Raw genomic sequence first — 20,394 nt, 5'->3', positions numbered from 1 at the left:
TGTCTTGCCCATGTTGACCAATATACTCGAGTTCCAGCTGCCTGCGTATGGCCCATATTCCTCTAAATCTGTCTCATCCATAAACTCTCTATAATTCAGTAACACAAGTCCTGGAAACATCCTCTTAGATCTTTTCTGCACTAATTGCAGAATTCAATGTTCACGTCATCAACCTCCCCAAGCAGAATATGAGATGCTGTTCCTCCAGTTTGCACGTTGTCTCCCAGCACTTAGTTCCATCTTCCTGTCTGCACCCCTTTCTGCTTTCTGCAGGATTCAGAACTGCTTTACTCACAGTAGACAGAGGTTGGTGGTGGAAGGATGATATTCTGCCTGAAGATCAATGATCAATGGTGGCCACACGAATCCCTTGTGTTTTTTGTGACATCTGACGAAGGAAAATCTGGATGGGTTGATTTGCAAGGTTGCAGATGCTACAGGAATTGATGGAGTTGCAGAGAGGCAAAGAAGGCTGTCAAAGGACACAATAGGGTACAGATCAGTTACAGGGGCTGATATAGGTGGAACATGGAAAATGTAATCCAGGCTCGTGTGAGGTGTTGCACCCTGGAACGTCAAATGTAATTAGTAAGTGTACGGTTAATGGCAGGATCCTTCACAGAATTAATGTGCAGAGAGAACATGGAGTGGAAGTCTATAGCTCCCTGAAAGTGGATAGAATGGTGACAAAGGTGTATGGCATGCCTGCCCTCAGCAGTCAGGGCATTGGCTATTAGTGTCAGGAATCCATGTTGTGACTTTATAAAACTTTGGTTATGCCACATTTGGACTATTGTGTGCAATTCTGATTGTCCCAATTACAGGAACAAAGTGAAGACATTGGAGAAGGTGCAGAAGAAGTTTGCCAGGATGCTGCCTGAATTAAAGGATATTGGCCCAAAGGAGAGGTTGGGCAAACTTGGATTGTTTTCTCCAGAGTGTTGTAGGCTGTGGAGAGACCTGATAGAAAATCTAAAATGATGAGAGACCAGGATAGTGTTGATAATCAGAATCTTTTTTTGAATGAATTTAACTTCCCAAATATTAACTGCGACTTGCTCAGTCCAAGAGGATTAGATGGGGCAGAATTTGTTGGATGCGATTGTTCATTCAAGGAGACCATAGTGGACTTTGTAATGGGAAACAACCTAGCCAGGTGACTGGTGTAATGGTGGAAGAACATTTTGGAAATTGTGACCGCAACTCCATGAGTTTTGAGATTGCTTTGAATAGGGACCGGTCAGGATGCTGGTGGAAGGTATTTAGTTGGGGCAAAGCAGATTGCAATGTCGTTAGGCAAGACCTAGGGAGGGTAGATTGGGAGCAGAAAATAGACACAAAATGCTGGAGTAAATTCAGCGGGACAGGTAGCATCTCAGCCCTAGATTGGGAGCAGTTGTCTTTGGGTAAGTCCTCAGCTGACATGTGCAACTTGTTTAAAGGCCAGCTGATCAATGTGCAGGATCAGCATGTTTTAATAAGGAGGGATGAGGACGGCAAGGTAAGGGAACCCTGGATGACCAAGGAGGTTGTAAACTTGGTCAGGAAGAGAAAGGAATTAAGAAGGTGGCATCTGACATGGCTTATGAGGAATATAAAACGATTAAAAGGGCCATAAGGGGCGATTAAATGTTATTGGCGAGTCGGATTAAGGAAAAACCCAAGGCTTTTTTATACATATGTTAAAAAATAGAAGGTGACCAGGGAGAAGGTTGGGATGCTAAGGATAATAGAAGGAATCTATGTTTGCAGTTGCAGGATGTAGGTGAGGTGCCAAATGGATACTTTGCATCTGTATTCACCATGAAAAGGACTTGGAGGACAGAGTGGCGAATACAAATATGCTTAGACATATTGAGATCGACGAGGTGGTGCTGAGGCTCTTGAAGATCATTAAAGTGGATAAGTCCCGAGGACCTGATGGGATCTGTCCCATGTTACCAAGGGAGGCAAGAGAGGAGACTGTGATGGCTTTGAAGGGGACCGTTATTTCCTCTCCATCCACAGACAATGTTGGGGAGGTCTGGAGAGTGACCAATGTTGTTTCTTTGTCTAAGAAGTAGAGAGAATCCAGGGAACTATGGGCCAGTGAGCCTCACATCAATGATAGGGAAACTATTGGAGAGAATTCCTTGGGATAGGATTTACTCCATTTGGAGGAGAGTGGGCTTATTAGGAATAACCAGCATGGCTTTGTACATGGAAGTTTGTGTTGTGTGTTTTATGAGGAGGTGACAAAGGAGATTGATGAAGGTAAGGTAGTGAACGTTGTATATATGCATTTTAGTAAGACCTCTGATAAGGCCAATCATGATAGGCTGATCCAGAAGCATGGGACCCACAGTGACTTGGTCACATGGATTCAGAAGCGGCTTATTCATTGAAGGTAGGATGGTGTGGTGGAAGGAAGGTATTCTGGCTGAAAATCTGTGACCTATAGATTTTCGCTGGGATCTGTGCTGTTTGTGATGTGTATGGCTTGGACATAAAATGTAGATGGGTTGGTGAGTAAGTGTGCTGACAGAATTGGAGGAGTTGCAGACAGTGGGATGTAGATCAGCTGCAGAAATGTATGGAGAAATGGCAGATGGTGTTCATTCCCAGCAAGTGTGAGGTGTTGCACTTTGTGAGGACGAATGTATACAGTTAATGGCAAGACTCTTAACAACATTGTTGCGCAGTGGGATTCCAAAGGGAAAGTGCAGTTGGCAGCACAAGCAGGTGGTAAAGAAAGGATACACTATGCGTGGCTTCATTGCTAGGGGCATTGAGTATAAGAGTCAGGAAGACCCGATGCAACCCTATGGTTAGGCTGCATTTGGAGTATTACATGCAGTTTTAGTCGCCCCATTACAGGAAGGATTTCTCTCTCCTATAAGGAACACGTCAAAAACACCAAATTGAAAGTTAACTCCCGAAATAACATCCTCCGGAAGCTGACCAACTCCAAATGGGGAGCCACAGCACACACATTAAGATCTACTGCTCTGGCCCTGTGCTACTCCTCTGCGGAGTATGCCTGTCTTGTTTGGGAGAGATCATCCCATGCCAAGAAACTAGACCCAGCGTTGACTAACACCTGCCGCTCAATCACTGGCTGCTTGAAGCCCACCAACATAAACAACCTGCACCTCCTCGCTGGCATTGCCCCTGCCGATGTGAGACGGGAAGTCGCCAGCCGAGTAGAGATGACCAAGGCCACCAGTGATGAACGCCACCTCCTCTACGGACGTGTACCCCCGGCCCAACGGCTGAAGTCCAGGAGAAGCTTTCTCAGCCATGTCCAGCCCCTAATAGCATCACGGGAAGAAACCAGACTCCAACTATGGACAAAAAGGCTTGAGGACAACCCCCCTCCTACTGACATGGGTATCCCTCCTTCTGAAGCCCTCCCTCCGGGCTCAGAAGCACCATGGGTCCAGTGGAAGACGCTCAACCGCCTGAGAACAGGAACAGGGCGATCAAAAGCTGCCATGGCCAGATGGGGCTATGAAACTGGCCAAACCACCTGTGAATGTGGAGAAGAGGACCATACAATGCAGCACTGCCTTGTCTGCCCCCTACTACCCAACCAGTGCAGCCCAAAGGATCTTGCAGTGTTCAATAAAAACGCAAAGGACTGTGTAGAGGAATGGGAAACTGTCATATAACCAACCAGCTTCAAAGACACGAAAAGAAAGAAGAAGGAAGGATTTGGAAGCTTTGGAGAGGATGCAGAGGAGGTTTACCAGAATGTTGCCTAGATTAGAGGGTTTCAGCGACAAGGAGAGTTTGGATAAACCTGGGTTCTTTTCTCTGGAATGACGGAGGTTGAGGGGAGACTTGATGGAAGTATATTAAATTATGAGAGCCGTATATAGGGTGAACAGTCAGAATCATTTTCCCAGGGTGGAATGTTCAACTCTAGATGACATAGCAATAAGGTGAGATGGGGAAAGTTTAACGGGGATGTCCCGGTAGGTTTTTTACACAGAGAGCGTTGGGCGTATGGAACGCATTGGCAGGGGCGGTGGTGGAGGCAGATATGATAGTAGCGTTTACAAAGTTTTTAGGTAAGCACATGGAAGTGCAAGGAATAGAGGGATATGGTGCATGTACAGGCAGATAAGATCAGTTTAATTGGCATCCTGGTCAGCCAAAACATTGTAGGCCAAAAAGCCAATATTGTTCTATGAACTGTTCTATGTACTGTTGTATATTCTATGAGAGCCATAATGTCAAAGACCAGAGGGATCTGCTTTAAGATGAGGTGGGGAAGATTTACGTTAAGAGGAAGTTAAAGTTTATAGTAAAATGTGCAGTACATCATTTTACTCAGAGAAGGGTAGCTGCCTGGAACTCATTGCCACAGGTCGTGGTGGAAACAGATGTGATAACTCAATTTATGAGGCTTCTACATAGATATAGATCAGGTACAGGCAAAGGGATTACTTTAAGTTGGTATTATGGTTTTGTGGAAGAGGTGGAAAGGGACAGAGGGAAGGGGAACGGAGGATAAAAGGGAAGTGGGGGACTCCGGGATGGAAGATGAGCATAAAATCTCTGTCCCCTTGAATTCACATCTCTCACTCTGGCTTTAATTTCCCTTTCCCCTGACTCCCAATCTGAAGATGGGTCTTGACCCAAAATGTCACCTAATCCTCTTCTCCATAGATGCTGTCTGACCCGCTCAGTTACTCCAGCTTTTTGTGTTTATCTTCAATTTAAACCAGCATCTGACGTTCCCTTCTACACACTAATTATACTGTTCCCCCATTATCTTTCCCTATTGTCTCATTTTAACCTCAAGTCTTTGTCACTTACTCCACCCATTTGCCAGTTAAATCTCCCTTACCTCTTACAATCAAACATTTGCCAGGTTTGTCCCACCCTGCATCTCTTGTCCAGGTTTCTCTCCCCCACCCTAACAGGTCTGATGAAAGGTTCAGACCTGAAACGTCGCCTGTCCATTCCCTCACTAGATGTTGCCTGACCTGCTAAGTTCCTCCAATGCTTTGTGTTTTAGCCAAAACATATATTGATACTTAAATTTGACTAATCTATTGAAACCAGAAAGGGAATGGGGATATATGATTTGTGCAAAGAAGACAATAATAGTATTATTTACAAATTGAGATGTCGAGTTCCTTTTTAGGTGCTATTTCAGATTTGTCATTGAAGTTCTGGTCATGGTGATGGCCCTTGCTTTTGGTTTTATTACATCAATTTCTGTCTGCACCCTTGAAGAAAATAGAACCATTAAAGTACCTGAAACTTTCACCATCTGCCCAGATTCAGTAGAAGCACAGAAGAAGACTCCTCGGCTCACAATATCCATGCTGCCAGTTGTACCTACTGTATACAACCTCATTTACCCCCATTGGGTCTAGTCTTTTATGACTTGGCCATTTATGTACTTGCTTGGATGCTTCTTAAATGTCACGGGAGTACATGGATCGGAAAGTTTGAAAGGGATATTGGTGAAACTGGGCCAAATAGAGCTGGCGTAGATGGACACCTTAGTCAGCTTGGGTGAGGGGTTGAAGAGCCGAAGCTGTAAGGCTTTACGGCTGTGAGAATTATGAGCTCAGTCCGCTTCGGCCTAAGCGATCTCCCGTTTGCCAAAAATTATAACTCCCCCTCCCATACTGACCTCTCTGTCCTGGGCCTCCTCCACTATCAGAGATAGTGCAATGCAAATTGGAGGAACAGCACCTCATATTTCGCTTGGGCAGCTTACGACCCAGCAGTATGAATATTGATTTCTCTAATTTTAAGTAGCCCTTGCATTCCTTTGAGAATAAGGAGTAAGCCATTTAGAATGGAGATGAGGAAACACTTTATCACACAGAGTTGTGAGTCTGTGGAATTCTCTACCTCAGAGGGCGGTGGAGGTCGCTTCCATGGATACTTTCAAAAGAGAGCTAGATAGGGCTCTTAAAGATAGCGGAGTCAGGGGATATGGGGAGAAGGCACGAACGGGATACTGATTGGGGATGATCAGCCATGATCACCTTGAATGGCGGTGCTGGCTCGAAGGGCTGAATGGCCTACTCCTGCACCTATTGTCTATTGTCCTTTTCTCTCCCTTCCCTACCCTTGTCATCTTGCTAGTTTCACTGTTTGTATCCCTTCGTTATCACCTTGTTCACAGCCAATAATGGACCATTGTGGGCTGCACTTTTCCTTGGCCATCGGTGCTGGCTTGATTTGTCCTGTACCTTTACACACATCTAGTCTCCCTCTCCCCTGACTTTCAGTCTGAAATAGGATCTCGACCCGAAACATCACCTATTCAGTAATACAGTAACAATCAAATGGTTGGATGATCAGCCATGATCATATTGAATGGCGGTGCAGGCTCGAAGGGCCGAATGGCCTACTCCTGCACCTAATTTCTATGTTTCTATGTTTCTATTCCTTTTCTCCAGAGATGCTGCCTGACCCGCTGAGTTACTCCAGCATTCTGTGTTTTTCGAAGATAGACCAAAATGCTGTAGTAACTCAGTGGGACAGGCAGCATCTCTGGGTGGTGTGTTTATCTTCAGGTTCTAAGACTTTATGGTTCTAAGACCTGCCATCTTCAGGCAGCATATTTTAGATTCCAACCTCTGGGGGAAAAAAATCACTATTTAGTGTCCTAAATTGCTTAAACCCATGCCTCCTGAATTTTAACATCTCTACCATTGGGGGGAAAAAATTAATACCTTGGGTTGCTATTAAATTTCCCCCCCCTCACCTATCCTCTCTAATTATTACCTGATTCCCCAACCCTGGGGAAAAGACTATGCATTCACCTTATCCATGACCCTTGTGATTTTATACACCTCTATAAAATTACTCCTTAATCTCTGATGCTCCAAGGAACTTGACAAGTTGAAAGCCCTTTCGAAGCAGAGCTTTGTTTCCTAGATTTTGCCCTTGAAACAGAGATGCTTTCCACAAAATATAGGCAGATAATGTTCAAATTAAATTTGTGAATAAATCCAGTTTCACCAAACACATTGAAGCAGCCTATAAATATCAAAGGCAACAAGTATCAAATTATCATATGATAAGGTAATTATAAGAATGAAAGGATACGATCTCATTGATGTTTGATGAGTTTGCATCTGTGCTTGGACTGGCAAAGGAAGCTGTCAGCTTAGAATAGTTTTTTGTAGATACTACTTCTACTCAGATGTATGTTTAATAGATACTTCTAAACAGTATGTCTTATCCCTACCCATCATCCATGAGTAAGAGGGGGATTAATTTTGGTTGATTGATAAAACTAAATATGTATTTTCCACTAAAATTGAATGGCTGTGAATTAGGTTTATTTTGTAAAGGAAATTACTTATCTTGGGATAGTCGTCATGAGAAAAAAATTGGAATGAATCAATAATTTCCCTTGGTTGTTGCCAAGTTGCCAAATACAGTAACAATCAAATGGTTGATGAGGTAAAGTAACAGTCAGGAACTTTATACATTGGTACAAGATTTCCACTATTTTACAATGAAAAGGGAAAATAATCAGACCATCATTGATGACCTTTTCCTTATCTTGGGAAGCAACTTTTTTCTTTACAGAAGTGAACCGCCATTGATCCAGCTGAGAAATTAAGCTTTATCCTTTGTAAATCCTACTTGTAGGCCCAGAAACAACTTTGTCTCGTTCAATTACGATAAGGTCAGTAACATAAATAAACCGAGATTTATCCTCATTCTGTAAAAATTGGCACATCCGCAAAGGGATAGAAATTAAATTTAGCAGACAGCAGTGTAATAAGATTGAGATTTGATTTATTTGTAACACAAGTAGGGCAATGTCAGGGCAAGGGAACATTCCTGATACTCTCCATGTAAAGAATAAACCCATTCCAGATAATGAGAATAGAAACCATCAGTGTTTTATATTATTAGTCCAATTTAAATAGCAGTCACTGAAATATGCTGTTTAAATTTGCGCAAATGAATTGCATTAGCAATAATGATATTTTAATGTTTTTCAAGCAATTAAAAAAAGTTGCGGCCATGGGAGATATTGAAGTATTTTAAATCAAGAGGAGTTTTTCACAAAATATTGGCAGATAATGCTCAAATTAAATTTGAGAATAAATCCAATTTTACCAAACACTTTGAAGTGGCCTATAAATATCAAAGGCAACAAATGTATCAAATTTTCATATGATAAGGGAATTATAAGATAATGAAAGGATACAATATTGAAGTTTGATGAGTTTGCCTCTGTGCTTGGACTGGCAAAGGAAGCTGTCAACTTAGAATTGTTTTGGGACACATGATTCTCCACCCTTATAGATCTGGCAACTGATTATTTACAAATAGTGTGCTATTTATTGCAATGGATACATCTTAGAGTCAGAGTTATACAGCAAGGGATATGGGCCAAATGTAGGCAGGTGGGACTAGTGTTGATGAGGCATCTTAGTCGGCATGGGCAAGTTGGGCCGAAGGGCCTGTTTCCATGCTGTATGACTGTGACTCTAAGATTCGTTCATTGTTATAAAGAGCTTAATGTCTGTAAATGATCAGTTGTCAGATATATAGGAATGAAGATTCATGAGTCCAAAACCAATTCTAAATTGATAACTTACTTTGCCAGTCCAAACACAGAGGCAAACTCATCAAACAGTATTGAGATAAATGGTTTGTTCTTTATTGAGATGGTTGGTTGAAGGATAAACTACCATCAGATATCCTTCAAATAGTTCCCTGGAATTGCTCTGACATAATGTATTGACAGAAAGGCCAGTGAGGGTGTGGGGAGCAAGTGAAATAATATATTTTGTGATGATGATGAGTCTGTGTTAAAAGATATGTGCCATATAAGTTAGCGAAACCGTGTTTTCCTGTGCTGCACTGTTCTATGTGCAACGTTAACTTTGATATTCAATGGGACACTGTGTGGTAACTTAGTGCTATTTAGCACCTCAAAGCTATCAAGTGGTATCCATGATTCAGATTGGACTCAGTTTTGTAAAGAGGATTTTGTGCTTCAGCAAAAGTCTATTAATTTGTTGAATGTGAGACAGAATGCAGGAAATTGCGAGCCGCATGCCAAATCATCGACAGTTCCAAATAGGCGGTTAATGGATTATCACTGTTTATCTAGATGCAGGAAAAGTGTTCCTCATGTTGGGGGTGTCCAGAACCAGGGGTCACAGTTTAAGAATAAGGGATTGGCCATTTATGACTGCGATGATGAAAAACATTTTCAGCCAGAGAGTTGTAAATCTGTGGAACTCTCTGCCACAGAAAGCAGTGGAGGCTAATTCAATGGATATATTCAAGAGAGAGTTAAATATAGCTCTTAGGACTAATGGAATCAAGGGGTATGGGGAGAAAGCAGGAACTGGGTACTGATTCTGGATGATCCGCCATGATAATATTGAGTGGCAGTGCTGGCTCGAAAGGCCGAATGGCCTACTCCTGCACCTACTTTCTATGCTTCTGTTTCTACTGTGTTGTAAAAAGAATAAAAAGAGTAAATAGCTGGGGTCACAGCACTGAGCCTTGCAGTACCCCACTAGTCACTGCCTGCCATTCTGAAAAGGACTCGTTTACTCCTATGTCCAGATATAACTGGTTCTCCCTTATCCACTCTACTAGTTACATGCTCGAAAAATTCTATAAGATTCGTCAGACATGATTTACCCTTTGTAAATCCATGCTGACTTTGTCCAATGAATTCACCACTTTCCAAATGTGCTGTTATCCCATCTTTAATAACTGAATCTAGCATTTTCCCCACTACCGATGTTAGACTAACTGGTCTGTAATTCCCCATTTTCTCTCTCCCTCTCTTTTTAAAAAGTGGGGTTACATTAGCTACCCTCCAATCCTCAGGAACCACTCCAGAATCTAAAGAGTTTTGAAAAATTATCACTAATGCATCCACTATTTCTGGGGCTACTTCCTTAAGTACTCCGGGATGCAACTTATCTGGCCCCGAGTACTTACTGGTAATTTCATTGACCTCCACGTTACCATTTCATATGTAGTCAATCCTGTGTGCTGATTAGGGCTAGATCATTTAAACCCTAATCTCCAATTCTTGGCAGGAACTTGGGTTAATTCCGGCTTTGGCAGCACTCTTCACCCACCCAGATTCAAATGGGCACTAGTGGCACTGAAACAGTCATGGAGTCATAGAGTGATACAGTGTGGAAAAATAGCCTTCGACCCAACTTGCCCACACCGGCCAACATGTCCCAGCTACACCAGGCCCACCTGCCAGCATTTGGTCCATATCCCCCCAAACCTGTCCTATCCATGCACCTGTCTAACTGTTTCTTGAACGTTGGGATAGTCCCAGCCTCAACTACCTCCTCTGGCAGCTTGTTCTATACACCCACCACCCTGTGTTTGAAAAAGTCATTCCTCAGATTCCTATTAAATCTTTTCCCCTTCACCTTAAACCAATGTCCTCTGGTCCTCGATTCACCAGTCTGGGAAAGGGACTCTGTGCATCTACCTGATCTATTCCTCTCATGATCTTATACACCTCCATAAGATCACCCCTCATCCTCCTGCACTCCAAGGAAGTCCCAGCCGACTCAACCTGAATGTAACCTTACTCAATATAAGGCGGACTCGTGCGTTTTTCTATGCCGGTTCAATCGTCTGTCACTATGATAAGGCTGAATGAAGTTAAAAATATAAGAAGATATTAAATTGGTTCCTGGGCTAGCTTACAGCTTATATTTAGTCTCAAATTAGGCTTTTCTCCAGTAGATTAATACAGAAAGGCAAATTTAGGTTTGCCTCAGATTGCTGTGTATTGAGATAATGAATACTATAACATTTGTCTCCCAAGTGACAAGAGAGGAAGCAGAGAAGAAGCTAGATTGATCTCATTAAGGGGCAATAACAAATGGCTGATGACTTTGATATGAAGTGCCTTGTACCAAATGTCCTATGCCTTTGATATGTAAAGTCCTTGTACCATATGACAAGATGCCTTTGATTTGACGAGACCACAGGCGCATCCTGTAGTAATTTTTATTCCTGTACCTCTGACCATGACTAATGTTTGTGGAATGTGCTAATGTGACAAAAAAACACTATATAATACGATGTAATTTTGTTGTTCGGGGAAGTGGACTGAGGACAGTGAAGTGTCTGTATTGCTCACTTGACTAGAGTTCTCCCTCCCTTCCATCGGCTGATAAGTAAAGTTTTGAACTGGTCTACCAAACAGTTTGTGAGTTGTCTGTTTATTAAGAAGCGAACCTGTTTAGTAGTTATATATGTAACTTTTTCAACTAGAGATCCATTTTCACCAATCCAAGTCAGTGGAAGAGATTACCAATCATGGGAAAACCTCCAAAACTGTCGGAATAATTTACACGAGTGTGACAATTTCCATCTTCGTTATTCACAGTAACTTGTCAGACAAGTAAAACAGTCAAGCAAGAGACTGTTCTACACATTCAGAGCATGTAGTATTTTCCAAGTGAGGCAGAGGTTCACCAGCACCTCCTCCAACCTCATCTATTGCATCCGCTCTTCTAGGTGTCAGCTGCTCTACATCGGTGAGACCAAGCGCAGGCTTGACGATCGCTTCACCCAACACCTCCGCTCGGTCAGCAATAACCAACTTGATCTTCTGATGGCTCAGCACTTCAACCCCACCTCCCATTCCGAATCCGACCTTTCTGTCCTGGGCCTCCATGGTCAGAGTGAGGCCCAGCGCAAATTGGAGGAACAGCACCTCCTATATCGCTTGGGAAGTTTACACCCCAGCGGTATGAACATTGACTTCTCCATTTTCAGGTAGTCCTTGCTTTCTCCCTCCTTCCTCTCTCCTTCCCAGCTCTCCCACAGCCTACTGTCTCCGCCTCTTCCTTTCTTCTTCTGTCCACCCTCACCCCCATATCAGTCTGAAGAAGGGTCTCGACCCGAAACGTCATGTATTCCTTCGCACAATACATGCTGCCTCACCTGGTGAATTTCTCCAGCATTTTTGTCTACCTTCGATTTTTCCACATTCTGCAGTTCTTTCTTAAACATGCAGTAGAAATGTGAAGTCTTCTTCTTCTTCTTGCATTTGAGGCAGCAGAAGTCTACAGCAGGGTGATGCCATCCGGTTCGACATCCGTAGGTGCCTGCCCTAAAGAGGGCACATGCTCCGGGTTGGCGCCGAGCTGCGGCGCTGCTGTTGTCTCTGTTTGTTGTCGATCGCCTGACTAATGTCAGTTGACAGGGCTCACTACGGGGAGGTCGACAACATGAGCCCCAAAATGTGAAGTTAGTCACGCACACACGCACAACACATGGTTATCTGTTGTGATCCAGCATTCAGTAATTTTCCACTCAGCAACAAGGGAAACGTCACTGGAATGGAGTTTGATTCCCACAGTGTGAGGGGCTGCCAATGTTCATAATAAGATGGAAGAACAGCTCGGTTCCTCCCACAGTACCCGCCATAAAACATAGAATGGAAACGTGGAACTAGTTAACCGACTTTTAAATCACATCCACCCTTGGCCCCCCTTCCTCCTCTTAAAGTCGGCTAACCAGTTCCACAGTTTGCAATGATGGGATCACACTATTCGACAATCAGCCTCTCAGGGAACCTCCCTCCCTGAGGTCATCTGTTGCTGGCCCTTTTTTGTCCTGGTCCTTTCTTGCTTCCAGTTGCTTTCAGTCTGAAGAAAGATTCCACCCTGAAATGTCACCTTCCCATGTTCTCTGGAGATGCTGCCTGTCCCGCTGAGTTACTCCAGCTTTGTATGTCCATATCATATGTGCAGGTTTACTGGTGATGCAAAGCTAGGTTACATTGTGAATAGGGTGAAATACACTTGGGGGTGATGGGGGATAAAAACAAGCTGAGTGAGTGGGCAACAAAATGGCCCATTGAATATAGAATGGGGAGAATGATTGGGTGGGTATAATGGAAAAGTAATGCATATAATAAAGCCAAGAGGTTAGAAGTTCATTTGTTGAAGTTCCTAGTGACCGAAGCTGCTTCAAAGATCACATGTAGATGCAGCCAGCAATTCGGAGGCAAATGATATGTTAGCCTTACTAGGAAAGGATTTGAATACAAGAGTAAAGTTTCATGAATCTCTGTAACAGCGAAGCCAAATATAGCAAGGAAACACGGAGCCCGTTAGCTGAACATGTCCATGCCCCATCTACACTAGCTCCACCTGCCCACATATGGCCCATATCACTCTCAACCTTTCCTATCGAAGCACTTGTCCAAATGTCTTTTAAATGTTGTCATAGTCATAGAGCACGGAAACAGACCAATTGGCTCAACTTGCCGATGATGACCAAGCTGCCCCAGCTACATTAATCCCACCTACCTGTGTTTGGTTTATATCCCTCTAAATCTTTCCTATCTACGTACCTGGCCAAATGTCTTTTAAATATTGTTATGGTATCTGCCTCAACTACCTCCTCCAACAGCTCATTCCATATACCCACCAATCTCTGTGGAAAAAGTTGCAGTTCAGATTCCTGTTAAATTATTCCCCTCTCACCTTAAACCTGCCCTCTGGTTGTTGATTCCTGGGTAAAATACTCAGTTCATCTACTCCATCTATTCCCCTCCCCCCCAAGATCTTATACACCTCAAAAAGACCACCCTTCATCCTCCTGCGCTCGAAAGAATAAAGTCCCAGCTCTGTTTAAGAAAGATGCCGGAAAAATCGAAGGTAGACCAAAAATGCTGGAGAAACTCAGCAGGTGAGGCAGCATCTATGGAGAGAAGGAATGGGTGACGTTTCGGGTCGAGACCCTTCTTCAGACCTAGCTCTGCTCAACCTCTCCCTAAAGCTCAGGCCCTCAAGTCTTGGCAACATTCCTGTAAATCTTCTCTGCGCCCTTTCCAACTTAACAACATCATTCCTCTAGCTGGGTGACCAAAACTGAACACAATACTCCAAATATGGTCTCACCAAAATGTAATCCTTTTCTGGAACCTTATCAAATGCCCAGGTGAAATCTATATGGATAACATCTATAACTTTTCCCTTGCCCACCTTTTTTGTTACGTCTTCAAAAACTCCACCAGATTTGTAAGACAGTCTCCCACATATAAAATCATGCTGACTATTCCGAATCAGCCCCTGTCTATCCAAGTGCATTTATGTCTTATCCCACAGAATCCACTCCAGTAACTTGCCTACTACAGATGTTTGGCTCACTGGTTAGGTAGGGGCACAACATTCACCACCCTGCAGTCTTTCATCACCATCCAGTCTCATAGCATCTCATCTGTGTCTAGTGATGTATCTCAGCCAGAGTTCCTGCAATGTGTTCTCTATCTTTTCACAGCTTCCTTAGACATTTCTGACCAGGCGCAGGACATTTGATAAGCAAGCTCTTTACAAAGAAATACAAAAAAAAATCTCGTTTGAGCACCTGTATTGACCATCTGGCAGCAGTGGCCAAGAAATGAATGACCAAGACATTTCAGTCTGCAAGTTTCAGTTCATCAAAAAAAGTGGGTTTACCTTTGATTTACTGCATTCTTATGCCCCTGTCCCACTTAGGAAACCTGAACGGAAACCTCTGGAGACTTTGCGCCCCACCCAAGGTTTCAGTGCGGTTCCTGGAGGTTTTTGTCAGTCTCCCTACCTGCTTCCACTACCTGCAACCTCCGGCAACCACCTGCAACTTCTGTGAACCGCACGGGAACCTTGGGTGGGGCGCAAAGTCTCCAGAGGTTTCCGTTCAGGTTTCCTAAATGGGACAGGGGCATTAGTGTGTGGGGATTGATTGCCTTGTGGCTTTTTTTCTGTTCATGCCAACTACAAAAATATTTCCATGAGCCAGAGGAGATCTGTGCACAGTTTTGGTCTCCTTACCTAAAGAAGCATTTAGATTAGATTAGATTAGATATAATTTATTGCCACACAGCCAGGCTGGTGGAAATTTGGGTTGTCTGCAGCGATACAATAATAAAGAACACACAACCACAATAAAACTGTAACACAAACATCCACCACAGCATTCATCACTATGGTGGAAGGCACAAAATTTGGCCAGTCCTCCTCCATTTCCCCCCCGTGGTCAGGACCAGAGTCCAGAGTCAGTCCAGGATCGGCTCTTCCTCACCGGAGACCGCGGCTTTAAGTTGTTGTAGGCCGCAGGCCGGCGGTCAAGATTTAAAGTCCCCGCCGCAGCCAGAAGCACCGTAGACTGCAGGGCCGGCGGTCGAAGCTCCCCTCCAGGGGTGATGGTAAGTCCATGCCGGCCCCGCGGTAGAAGTTGGCCGCGGGCCGTCAGTGATGGCTTCTTCTTCCCCCGGGTCCCCAACGTGAGATCCCGGGCTGTAGACGCCGCACCAGCTGGAGCTCTGCAGACCGCGGCTTCAGGCCGCGACTTCAGGCTGCCGGCTGCCCCGGGCCAGCGAAACGGAGCGCTCCCCTCCAGCGAGCCCCAGCGAGGGTCGCCCGCTCCACGCCGAGAGTCCACGCTGCGCCCGCCGCTGAAGCCCCGGGCGCGTCTCCGGGAAAGGCCGCGTCGATCCTTGATGTTAGGCCACGGGGGAGGCGACCTGGAAAAACTCGCCTCTCCGTGGAGGAGGCGACCGAAGCGGTTTCCCCCTTACCCCCCCACACAAAACACACGAAGAAACATTAAATACAGACTTTAAAACATACTAAAAAAATAAAAAAAGGTTGAAAAACTGACGAGCTGCATGACATGGCTGCTGCACAGAGCAGCGCCCCCTACAGGCACTTGCTATGGAGTGCAACAGACATTCACTGGACAGTTTCCAGAGATGATGGGTTTGTTGAGATTGACTTGACTGGAGAAGAATGAAAGGAAATCTCATCGAAACATGTAAGCATTTTTAAAGGGCTTAACAGGCTGGGTGCAGGAAGGGAGTTTTCTGGTTGGGGAAACTGGAACCAGTCAGCGTGGTTTTTAGAACAACTCGTAGCTCGTTTTGGTCTGACATGAGGAGAGGTTTTAGTGAGTCAAATTACGGTGAACCTTTGGAATTTTCAAACAGTAGAGGCTTAGTTCTTGCCCTCATTCAACACAAAGGTAGGTAGATATCTGGATAATAAGGAAGTGAGGAATAGGGGAATTAATGCTGGTAAATGGCATAACATTAGTCCACACTGGGGCAAGCTTCTACTGACCTGCTACTGCTTCTACTGTGCTTGTAACATTTGTTTTTTTGTTCTTATGCACTTTCTATTTCACTTTGTTCACTCGTAGAGTGAGGTGGTTGAATGAGTATGGTTGTAATTCATTGTAGGGTAGGATAAATCAAGGATACACTTTCAGATGTGATGAGAAATTATTTATTTGCAGAAAGAATTGTTCTCTTTGAGAATCTTTGGAATTCTCTTTTGCAGTGAGCTGTAAATGCTTTACAAAAAGTAAAAAGTTCAAAGTTGAGTGTTGGAGGTAATGAGTTTACCTGAAAATAAAACCAATGCCCCACGCAGTTTCTGTAGGTATCTCGTTGCAACCTTTGCACTGTTTATATCTGGACTTTCTCTGTATCTGTAACATTATATTCTACACTCTGTTATCTTTCTCTTGAACAACCTGTTGTATGTGGGTATGGATTAATTATATTTGTGTATGATTTAGCTGCATGGCACGTAAAAGTAAAGCTTTCACTGTGTCTTGATGAACGTAACAATAATAAATAAAATCATAAAAGAGGAAATTGTTACTTATTTTGAAGCTCTGGATTTGTTCTTCTCTGTCTTTATGACATTGTGGTTAATTGAACGCACATTGCAAAAAGCAAACAATTGATTTCTGTGCTATTTGCAACTGTTAATTACTGGTAGATAGACACAAAATGCTGAAGTAACTCAGCGGGACAGGCAACATCTCTGGATAACATGAGTGCGTGACTTTATGGGTCGTGACCCTTCTTCAGACTGAGAGGTAGAGGAGGGAGACATGGAAGGATAAGGTTTGAAAACAAAAGATCAAAGGGGATGAAGCTCAAGGAAAATGTGGAATAGATCATGGTTAGCTAGGGGAAGATAACATTTAATCAGGAGGACAGTCAGACTGGTAAGCAAACTAGAATGGGGGAGGGATGGAGAGAGAGGGCAAATAAGGGTTACTTGAAGTTAGAGAAATCAATTTCCATACCGATGCCCAAGTGAAATATGAGGTGCTGTTCCCCCAATTTGTGTTGGGCCTCACTCTGACTGTGGAGGAGGCCCAGAACAGAGTGGTCAGTATGGGAATGGGAGGGGGAGTTAAAGTGTTTAGCAACCGGGGTATCACGTAGATCAAGGCGGAGTGAGTGGAGGTGTTCAACAAAACAACCGCCGAGCCTGCGCTTGGTATCACCGGTATATAGGACTCCACACCTGGAACAGCAGATACAGTAGATGAGGTGCAAGTGAACCTCTGCCTCACCTGAAAGGACCATTGGGGTCCTTGGATGGAGTCAAAGGAAGAGGTATTATTGGAGGTCAGACATGAAGTTGGAGCTCTGGGATTCAAGATAATATAGTTAGGTAACTGCACCCCTGTCAAGTTTCTAAGATGCTTAAACACCATTTCCATTCAATTGCAGATGGTGAAGGTAAAACGTTCCTTATCATTTAGGACAAAAAGTCTGAGGAGCAAAAGTGCAGAGAACTTCTTCCAGTGGACAAGCAGTGAGACAAAACTGCAGGTGGAGCTACTGCCAGGAATCGGTTCCAGCACTGGACAGCTCCCAGTTTTGGAAAGTCAAGCATCCAGCCCAACCAAATCCCAGAGACAGTTTGATGACGGCACACATATTTTCATGGAGTACGTTTTCAAGAAACCAACTTTCTGTGACACCTGCAACCATATGATTGTTGGTAAGCATTCTCGTACATTAATGACAATGATCTTTGGAATTATAGAGTTGTATTTCTGATGAATAATGGTAGTTAAGAAATTGACCCATCTTTCAAAGACATTGTGCAGTAAATATAATAATTTACAGTCAGAGAATCATACAGCTAGGAAACAGGCTCTTCGGCCCAAAGTGTCCATGCTGACCAAGTTGCTCCATCTACACTATTCCCACTTGCCTGTGTTTGGCCCATAACCTCCTATACCTTTCCAATGTGTCAATTGGAAAATCTCAGTGCAATTGCTGAAAGTTTTGAACACATCTTCTGTGTTTTCAGGCACATTACACCAATGAGTTGGAAATCCATAGTTTTAATCAATGCTGCTTCTGGTATGCATGATTAGCCCAAATCTGTCCTATCCATGTACCTGTCTAATTGCTTCTGAAACATTGCAATAGTCCCTGCCTCAACTACCTGCTCCAGCAGCTCGTTCCAGACACCCGCCACCCTTTGTGTGAAAAAGGTAATCCTCAGATTCTATATAATCTTTCCCCCTTCACCTTAAACCTATGCTCTCTGATTATTCAATTCCCCTACTCTGGGCAAGAGGCTCTGTGCATTCACCCAATCTATTCCTCTCATGATTTTATACATCTCTATAATACCACCCCTCATCCTCCTGTGCTCCAGGGAATAGTCCCAGCCTACTCAACCTCTCCCTACAGCTCAGACCCTCGAGTCCTGGCAACATCCTTGTAAATCTTCTCTGCACCCTTTCCAATTTTACAACATCGTTCCTGTAACATGATGCCCAGAATTGAACATAATGCTCTAAATGTGACCTCACCATCGTCTTATATAACTGTAACATGACCTCCCAACTTCTATACTCGAATAACTGCAACATGACCTCCGAACTTCTATAATCAGTATTAACAAACAAAATGTCCCCACATTTTGACATGGTGTATAAAAACTGCTTTGAAATTGTCACGGAATAATACAGCACAGGAACAAACGCTTCGGTTTACTATGCCCATGCCAACCCAGTAGAGTTGCTGCCTTATAGCGCCAGAGCCCCAGATTCGATCCTGACTACGGGTGCTGTCTGTACGGAGTTTGTACGTTCTCCTTGTGACCGCATGTGTTTTCTCCAAGAACATTGGTTTCCTCCCACACTACAAAGATGTACAGGTTTGTAGGTTAATTGGCTTGGTATAAATGTAAAAATTGTCCCTAGAGTAGAATAGTGTGTTAATGTGCGGGGATCGCTGGTCGTCACGGACTTGGTGTGCTGAAGGGCCTGTTTCCGCGCTGTATCTCTTAACTAAACGAAACTAAGGAAGAAACAAGAATCAATATATGCTGGAATCTTGAACAAAAAGCTAATTGATGGAGGAAATCAGCAGATCAGGCAGCATCTGTGGGGGGAAGGCAAAGATGATGTTTTGAGTCAGGACCACTCAGATCAATGGAAAACGGGGGAGAAAGCTCGAACACTGCGTTAGAGCCGGTGGTGGGGCAAAGTCTGGCAAATGATCAGTGGATAGGGGATGGGAGGTGGCTGGCAGATGAATGGAATAAATGACAAAGGTCATAAGCTCATAAGGAATAGTAGAATTACGCCATTTGGTCCATCAAGTCTACTCCGCCATTCAGTCATGGCTGATCTATCTCTCCCGCTTAAGCCCATTCTCCTGCCTTTTCACCATAACCTCAGACACCTGTACTAATCGAGAATCTATCTATCTCTGCCTTGAAAATATCCACTGACGACCTCCACAGCCATCTGCGCCCAAATGCGGCCTTACCAGCGCCTTAAAGACGACAAGTTAAAAGGAGACAAAGGGGTATGAGATAAGAAAAGAAGGGGAGGGGGTGTGATTTGTAAAGCCAGAGGGAGGAATATGGGTGGAATGGGATGGGGGAGGTGAATGGCGAGGAACAAAAGGGGAATATGGGAGCTGTGGATGGGAAATTAGCCTATGGAGAAGGGGAGATGGTTAGAGTGAAGGTGGGAGACATCCCATTTCCCAGCACTGGGTCTTGCATGGTCTGCCGGGCAATTCAAGTGCTTGTTCAGAGAGTTCAATGTTGTAGAGGTACCTGACTCCACAACCCACTCAGGCAGCCGATCCCTGATTCCATAGAGTCCGAAGAGGGGTCTCGACCCGAAGCGTTACCCTTTCCTTCTCTCCAGAGATGCTGCCTCACCCGCTGAGGTATGCCAGCATTTTGTGCCAACCCAGGTTAATAAAGGTCCTCCTCAGATCCCCTTAAACTTCTTACCCATTACTGATGCTCTTTAATTTTTATTATCCGCTGCTATGGGGAACCATTTCTTGCTATGTTCCTCATTTACTTGTACAGGTCCTCTCTCAGCTTCCTTCACTCGAAAGAAAATAAATTCCATGTGCCACTTCCACCTTCATATTATCATCATTATCACCTTCTCCTGTATCAAATTCTTCCCCAGTAGTGAATTTTCTCTTTCGTTTGTTGAGCATTAATTAAGATTTGTGAGACATCTTCAAATTTACCTTGTACATTAATATCCAACTCACAGGGTGATGGAGTTACACAGCATGGAAACAGGCCCTTCATCCCACCTTGTCCATGCCGACCAAATTGACGCATT

At 44.0% G+C, this 20,394-nt stretch overlaps 1 protein-coding gene across 1 annotated transcript in view; it reads left to right on the top strand.

Annotated features, from left to right (window-relative positions):
- stac (SH3 and cysteine rich domain) overlaps nucleotides 1–20,394 on the top strand; it is a 106,469-nt gene that overhangs the window by 11,838 nt on the left and 74,237 nt on the right. Inside the window, exon 2 of the mRNA XM_033020401.1 lies at nucleotides 17,465–17,777. Coding sequence (XP_032876292.1) covers nucleotides 17,465–17,777 — 313 coding nt within the window. The remainder of the gene's footprint in view (nucleotides 1–17,464; nucleotides 17,778–20,394) is intronic.

The sequence above is a fragment of the Amblyraja radiata genome, chromosome 4, assembly GCF_010909765.2.
Source record: "Amblyraja radiata isolate CabotCenter1 chromosome 4, sAmbRad1.1.pri, whole genome shotgun sequence".
Classification (NCBI taxonomy): domain Eukaryota; kingdom Metazoa; phylum Chordata; class Chondrichthyes; order Rajiformes; family Rajidae; genus Amblyraja; species Amblyraja radiata.
The sequence above is the reverse complement of the archived record's forward strand: the minus strand, read 5'-3'. Positions and strand labels throughout refer to the sequence as shown.